Genomic DNA, 7,865 nt, shown 5'->3' with positions numbered 1-7,865 from the left:
ATGTTCTGGTGTTCTAGTGGTGGTGGTTGCACAACTGTGAATACACTAAAAAGCACTGCACTTTAAAATAGTGAACTTTATCTCAAAGCCGTTACTAAAACACAAAAGAATGCAGGACAAGTTGCAGCGTTGGTAGGGGAGCGGGGTGGGCTTCACTGAGAAGGTGACACTTGAGCAAGAACTTGGAGGAGAGAGTGAGATCTTCCCAGGCAGAAGGAACCTAGAAGGAAACCCGTTTTGAGGTTTCCTGTTTTCTTATATATTTGTGAGACTTTGGCATCCTACTCATGTTCGTGGGGTGTTGTAGGTTTATTACCTATCTTTTAGTACCAAATATTTTGGCAAAATGAAGGGAAGAAATTGCCCCGCATTTGACAAATGTATTTACTCTGTTGCATCTAGCGCAGCAGGATAAACGTGAGGGATACTTTGGGTCCTGGGACCGCCCATCGCCCGCCCCCGGTCGTCTTCTGAGCCGGAGACCGAGGCCGACTCCGCCTCTGACTCCGCCCACTGACTACATCACCACATACCCCGCCCCCTGGAGGGAACAGTGCGCATGCCTAGCGCGGCGTCACGCACGCGCTCTTTCCCTTGACCTCTGACCCGCCGGCCGCCCTTGAGTTGGAGCCGCGGGGCCAGGAAGCTGGAGCCCGCGACTCCGGGGCGGAACGACCACCATGGTGAGCCCCGGGTAGGGTGCTGCTCGGGGGCGGGGGGAAGGGAGTCCGTTTCGGGGCCGGGGCGGCGAGCTCCGGCCGGGCTGTGGGCGCCGCGCACCAGCTGCGTGCCCGGCGGGAACCGGGGTCCTGGGGCGTCGCGCCGGGAGGACTTCGGCGGGCGCTTTCGGCCCCGGGGCCACGGAGAGCCGCTTGACCGGAAGGCAGGGCAGGCGTAGCCGGCCGGAAAATACCCAGCAGAGGCGGTCGCCATGTGCGCACAGCCCCCGCGGGAGGCCAGGTCCGGCCCGGGAGCCCCTTCGCGGGCCCGCAGCTAGTTGATGGTGTCGCTTGTTATTGTCCCTTTTGAAAGCTGACGAAACGGGCTCCGAGACTTTGCCAAGGAAGTGGCACACCTGGGGCTTGACCAGGCCCCGCGACACCGAAAGCTGAGCGTTTCTGCGGTACCATTGGCACCTGGAGCCCATCCACAGACCTGGGCCACACTGGCTGCGACATGTCACCTGGGGACCTTTTAAAAAAATGCAGTGTCCTGAGCTCTATCCCCGGAGGTTCTAGAAGTTCCCCCAAGTGATTGAGGCAGTCGGTTTGGGGAGCCACTTCTTAACCAATGATAAGGATAACTTAACAACTTGCAAGTGCCAGGCCCTGAGCTGAGGGCTTAGTGGATTCTCTCATTTAATGCTTATGAAATTCGTACTGTCCTTGTCCCCATTTCACTGAGAAGGACCCTGAATTTGAGGGAGTTTGATTCCTTCAGGGTCACTTCAGCTGTTTCAGAGACGAGTTGAGTCCGGTCGCTGCCGTTTTTCTGAGGACCTACAACGAACCCTTGAACCGGGTCCCTCTCATGCATCCCTGTGTGTAACTCTGAGCTACCCTCAAGAGCCAAGTAAAATGTTGCTCTGGAGGAGTTTGTATCCTAAAGGAAGAATCGGGCAAGTCTGTAAAATACGACAGCATATTAATAGGAAAAGATAGTGTTCTGGAAAGGTTTCACTGGGGTGGGGAGCGGTACCGTTTTGAAGGATGTTGGGTTTTGACAGAGCATCAGAGTAGTAGGGAGGACATTCAGGGTTAATGGGTATTGTTTCGGGGGGTGATGAAAACGTTCTGGAACTAGTAATATTCTGTACTTTTTAGTGTATTTACAGAGTTTGTGAATACGCTAAAATCACTGAATACTTGAGAAGAGTGACCTGTATGGTGTGTGAATTGGGAGACATTGGGGTAAAACAGGTAAGAGAGCTAGCTGATTTAGAAGTAGATGATAGGGCCGCAGGGCAGAGAGTGGTGAGGGGAGAGAAAAGCAGAGAAGTCGTTTGTAGCCACAGAGCTGAGAATGTCCAGCCGAGAAGTGGACTGATTTTGCAGGCAGTGGAGAGTTGTGTGTGTTGGGGGATGGCCGAAGCACTCCAGCAGAGGGAGCGGTAGCAACAGGAATTTGGAAACCCTCTCTGGGGGCATAGAGTTTTTGCGGATGGTGACCTGGTTATCACATTCATTCAAATACCAGTTGGGCTGCTGTGCCAGCCATAGGCGGGGCCCCCAGGCATTCCATGGTCCTGACTGCCCTCCTGCCTAGTTGTGATGCCAGCGGCGGTTTGCAGGGGCTCTGGGTCAACAAAGCCCCCCTCCCATCTCAGTGCCTCCTTGAGAAGGGGGTTAGTCTCAGTGGCAGTCTCTGCCCACCGACCGAAGAGCCTGGAACTGGGCTTTGAAGGGAACATTGCACATGGGTCTGTCTGAAAGCAGTTTTCTTTCTTGATGTGCTTAACATGAGATAAGCCACGTTCCTGAGTGTCCCCTAATGCTTGCCTGTGCTCTTCTGCCCCAGCTGCAGAGCTTTGGTCCTCAGATGAGAAACCATGTGTGTCATCCACAGTGGGTCCCGGGCTTGCCGGCCTGTGGCTCTGACCTCTGCTCCTTGACTGGCAGCTTGGCCTGCGTTGGATGCCGTTGTTCTTGTCCCGGGTCTTCAGGCCCAAGTGTCAGTCAGTGGACTGTGGGATGTTTTGGGACTTTCTAGGAGAGGCCTTAGCCAGTGGCTGTCTTCATCACTTCTTGTCACTGGCAGAACTCTGAGCATGGCTGATCCACAGCTGGCACTGGGTACTGAATAGGTGGATGATCTCTAGACAAGCAGGATCTGGTCCAGAAGCAAAGACAGCTGTTGGGCCACTTTGAACCTGCTGCTGACTGCCCAGTTGGTTTTATGTGGATTGCCTCCTGAGGACTTTGCAGCCCCCCAAGAGGAAGATACTGTTTTCCCCATTTTGCAGATAAGAAAAGTGAGGTTTAGAGAGGTTGAGTAATTTGCCCAGGGCCACACAGCTAACAAGAAGACAAGCCAGGAGTCCAGGTTATAGCTCCAAAGCAGCCCTCTCCCTCCTCTTCCACACTGCTTCTCACTGCCCTTGGCATGTCACCTGGCTTTTTGCAGGCTTCTCCCCTGAGGAATCAGCAGATATGTCAAATGAGTTGCCTTATTGGGAAAAGCTCTGTTACTCCATAGTGTCTGACCGTTGTCAAGCTTTGTGAAACAAAGACGAGTAATAAATGAAAAGCAACATTTATTGAGCACCTACTGTATCATCAGGTTCTGGGCCGGGGATTTTGCAAGCATTATCTAATCGAATCCCTGACAGCCCTATTGTTGGCCACATTTCACAGGTGAGGGAACAGGCTGAGGGAACCTGAGAGCTTGTGCCAGGCACGCAGCTGGGATTTGCACACAGGTGATCCCAAAGCTCGTCTGTATGACCACACGCCACACTTCCTCCCCTGGAGAGGCCTCCGAAAGGAACCTTCGTGGACCAGCCAGGCAGCGCCCTTGGCCATCCAGGGTGGCCTTTGAAACCGTAGGCTACTCCAGCCTGTGGGGCAGCCATGGAGCTCTGGCGGCGGGAATGACAGGCCACCAGGCCACGGTGGTTTGAAGCCTGCAGCAGTGGCTGGGGGTGCTGCGCAGTTGCATTCTCTGTTCTTAACGTTCATTACTGAGCAGCAGCCAGCACTGCTGAGAAGTCTGTGGGCAGTAAGGGCAGAGCAGTGGGGCCACCCTCGGGTGTGTGGCAGGCAGATGCACAGATGGTCTGAGGCCCGAAGGGTGTGCAGGCCCACGGAACCCTCTAAAGTCACCTACTGGTCTTTGAGCCTCTCCGTACCTCACACAGGACCAGCACCCCATTTGGGAACCTCCTGTCCCACTTGGGAGGGGCTTTGGGGGCGGAGGGGGAAGTTGGGCAACTTCCCAACCTGCAGTGCATCCATTATTTGTCTTGACACCCACAGTACAGCTGGCTGCAGCCCTGCCCCCTCCCTTTGATCACTGGGGCGAGTCTTCGCTGAGCTTTGCTTTCTGGTGTGAAATCCAGGACTTAATGAAATTTCTACTTACTTGTGAAATCCAAACCCACTTCCATTTATTAATTACTGCTAATGTCCCAGAACAAACATCCCACCCTGCCCGTGAGGGCAGGTTCATTGGAAGACAAACCAGGCCCATTCTGGAGTCCAGATTCCACTGGAATCTGACGAGCCCTTCTTTGGCCTCTGGGTTGTGTCCTTGATCCTTGTCAGGTTGCTCAGTTGCCCTCCCTGCAGGATCCTATGTGGGGTGGGCAGCCTGGAGATGCCATGGCTAATAGCACCGATTTGGGATTTCCTGCCCACCTTCCCCTTGAGTACTAGACCTGTCCTCAGGCTGATCATTAAACCTCCCTGTGCCTCGGTGTCTTGAGTTTTTGGGTTAAATGGCCCAGTAACTAGAATGTGATTGGCACAGTGACTGGCACCCAGGCTCAGTTGATACTTATTGACTGACGGAACATCTAACAACAAACAAGGGCAAAGAAGAGAAAGGGAAACCGCTGGGTTGTGCCTGTAAGCAGTGTCGACCTGCAGTGAGTGCTCTCCAGGTCCTCTGCATACCCTCTTTTGTACCATTGCACGCACCGGGCCATTTCCTGTGCTGTCTGTATGTAATCTCTGTTCCCAATTGGGTCTGTACAGTTTCCTATCTCAGCCACCTTCTCAGTCTTATCTCTAATGACTTTACAAGTCCCCTGTGCTTTTGGCTGCTCCCAGGACAACCTTTACACTTTGTCCTGTTGGACTCGCCGTGGTCCCTCTGCCTAGAAAGCCCCAGGACTCCCATTGTGATTCTGCCTGCCCTCAAAATCCAGCCCAGTAGAAATATCTTTTCCCAGAGTTTCCATCTCATACTGAGGCTTCCCTCCATTGCCTTTCTTCACTCCTGGGCATGCTTCATGAGACTCTCTGTCCCTCCGTGGTGCATTGAACCATGCCATCTCTAGGTAGAAAACTGCTGCGCCACTGTAGACGCTTTCCCTGCTGGCCTGGGTCAGTGTGAGAAGCTCTGAGGGCATGGCTGGCTTCTGTATATCCTTGTAGGCCGGGTGCTGAGCAGAGCTTAGCTGACTGCATGTGTTTGAACCAGTGGAGGAACTGGTGGCCAGTCCTCTCCCTCAGCAGTTGGCCCTCAGTACCTTTGTCTGAATGACCCTCTACTGGGCTTTTTGCTGCCTAAAGGTGGAGAGTCTTGTTCACTTTTGTTGTGTTGATTGGAATGGTGGTGAATAATCTTGGGAGAACTGAGGTGGCTCCAGGCTACCTGAGTTTCCCTGCTGGTTGAAGAAAGCTGGGAGCCGCCAATCTCAGAAGCACAGAAGGAAGGCCTGGGATGGCAGGGTGAGTTAATGGTCTGGGACCAGCCCCTGGTCCTGGATCTAGGCCATAGTATTGCTTCTGAAGCCACCCAGAGCAGAGGTTCTTTATCAGGATACTTTGGAAGGAGCTGCCTGTGCCTGCTGTTTGTGCTTCATCATTCATTACCTCAGAGACCTAGCCACTCGGCAGCCTTCTCCAGGGTCCCATCTCTGGAGAATGCAGCCTGCTAACCAGGTACGTGCTTTGTCCACAGGCCAAATACCTGGCCCAGATTATTGTGATGGGGGTGCAGGTGGTGGGCAGGGCCTTTGCCCGGGCCCTGCGGCAGGAGTTTGCAGGTAAGCCTGAGCCCCTGGCTCCCCCTGGGCTGGGGGTTCCTTTCCTACCTATGGCCGTTCACCTTGGGCCCATAGTGAATGCAGGGACCCTCTGGCAGCCTGGGGCATTTCCGGGGGTGAGGGACATTGTTGGACTTTGGGACATTCTCATGAAAGGGAAACTGGTTGACATGAACAGGGAGGCGGGAGTTGGCAGGCTGGTTCACCTGGCCACCTGTTTTCGTAAATAAAGTTTTAGTGGAACACAGCCATACCCTCTGGTTGCTTACAAGGCAGAGTCAAGTAATTACAACACAGACTTCAATTGTTCTGCAGAGCCTAAAATATTTACTCTTTGACCTTTAAGAAAAAGCTTAATGGCTACTGATTCTAGGGCCATTGAAAGGGAAGAGGTCACCCAAACCACCTGCTTTGTGGCCTAGGTAGCTGGTGGGCAGCCAGGTCTCAACTGAGCTGTTACTGCCTCTTCCTACCTGCAGCTTCATCCTACTTCCCATTGTAGCCTCAAGCTCCCCAACTTGCTGTCACTTGGGATGAGGGGGTAGGGGAGAGAAGAGGGACATCTCATGGTCTTGGGGACCAGAACCTGCCCCTTCCTCCAGTGGGGTCAGTCCTCACTTCATATGTTCCCCATCCAGTCCCCCAAAAAAAACCACTCCTGGAGAAGGGATGCTCCCTGGTCCCTGCGCCTATCTTCTCCCATGCGCCTAGTGGGCTGAGCTGCCCACGTGGAAGGCCCAGGGGAACCTTTGGGCCGCTGAGGGCTGAGCATTCACCCCGGTATCCATACAGCCAGCCGGGCAGCAGCTGATGCTCGAGGACGTGCTGGACACCAGTCTGCAGCTGCCTCCAACCTGTCTGGCCTCAGCCTCCAGGAGGCCCAGCAGATTCTCAATGTCTCCAAGCTGAGCCCTGAGGAGATCCAGAAGGTGAGACTACCAGGCTGGCACTCTAAGACCGGTCTTGCTTGGGCAGACCAGAATGGCAGGCTGAGGGGTCAGGCCACCAGGATCAGGAGGAGTGAGGGTGGCCTGGCGGAAAGAGGCAGATGTGGAGGCTGTGGCTGCACCCAGCTTGGACTCCTAAGTTGCGGGAGCTTCTTGTTTCTAGGCCCGAGGCAAGCAGTGGCAGAGACAGAGCCCCTTCCTCCCGTGAGCACCTGTCCACTTCTCTGTCCTTGAGCAGTGATAGTGGCTTCCGGGGTTGCATAGTGGGACACACGGGGCGTCAGGGTTGAACCCTTTGGCTTTCCTTCTTTGTCATTTCCTAGCTTCCCCTGCCTCTGTAACCCCGAGACCGCACACCCTCTCACCGTCTCCCCTCCCCTGCAGAACTATGAACACCTATTCAAGGTGAACGATAAATCCGTGGGTGGCTCCTTCTACCTGCAGTCCAAGGTGAGTGCTCTTTGATGCTGGGAGGGGGGGCAAGCCAAGGCGCCTCTTCTCACTGGGGATCCTTCATTCCTGGGCAGTTCAGAACTTGGCAGGCAGGAAGGTGTGCCGGGCCCTTCCTTGGTGCCCCAGCCTCAGGGAGGCCCCCCTAAACTGCCACTCCTTCCAGCTGCCTCAGCTCCACAGGACCTGACTGGTTGGACTGAATTGGCCTGGGCCCCATGTCACCCTGGACAGTGGCCCTCCCAGCAGCCATGGCTCTGAGGGAACAGGACCACTAGCTGGTGGACAGTGTGGTGTGCCTGGGCCTTGTCCCCCTGGGAATGCTGGACACTGGTAAAGGGGGCACTTCTGTTTCCCAAGCTGTTAGCTCAGACCTGCCCACTGCCGTGCGGAGCCTGGAAAGAGCAGAGGGCCATCCCACTCAACTGCCCTGCCTGGTTCTAACTCCGTCCCCAGGTGGTCCGAGCCTGGGAGCGCCTGCAGGAGGAGCTCAGGATCCAGGCCCAGGAGAACAGAGAGAAGGAACAGATGCCCAAAACGTGACCACTCAGCTCGTCCTACTGCACCCTGCCCACCTCCTCTTAATTTATAGTTTGGTAATAAATGTCTTTTCCGCATTTCTCAGTGCACACATCCAGCTTCCAGCAGGCAGGCTGCTCTTCCTGCCAGCGGGGAGAGGGAGGCAGCGGCACTGCATCCCTGTTAACGCGTCCTTGATACCCCGCAGGGCTGGGGTGGGTGAGGTTGGCCAGGAGCCA

At 54.9% G+C, this 7,865-nt stretch overlaps 1 protein-coding gene across 2 annotated transcripts; it reads left to right on the top strand.

Moving 5' to 3' along the window:
- Positions 1–546: 546 nt before the first annotated feature.
- On the top strand, positions 547–7,724 carry PAM16 (presequence translocase associated motor 16). 2 transcript variants are annotated; one of them, XM_027610062.1, is made up of 6 exons: positions 657–683; positions 1,824–1,919; positions 5,626–5,710; positions 6,503–6,639; positions 7,042–7,107; positions 7,564–7,724. In XM_027610062.1, the coding sequence occupies exons 1-6, from the start codon at positions 681–683 to the stop codon at positions 7,648–7,650; spliced, it is 474 nt and encodes a 157-aa protein (XP_027465863.1). In that variant the 5' UTR covers positions 657–680; the 3' UTR covers positions 7,651–7,724. The 2 variants fall into 2 exon arrangements, with proteins under 2 accessions (XP_027465864.1, XP_027465863.1); XM_027610063.1 differs by lacking the exon at positions 1,824–1,919 and having other exon boundaries at positions 547–683.
- The last annotated feature ends 141 nt before the right edge of the window (positions 7,725–7,865 follow it).

Source organism: Zalophus californianus, chromosome 10 (assembly GCF_009762305.2).
Source record: "Zalophus californianus isolate mZalCal1 chromosome 10, mZalCal1.pri.v2, whole genome shotgun sequence".
Taxonomy (NCBI): Eukaryota; Metazoa; Chordata; class Mammalia; order Carnivora; family Otariidae; genus Zalophus; species Zalophus californianus.
This window is presented reverse-complemented; position numbering and strand designations above follow the sequence as displayed.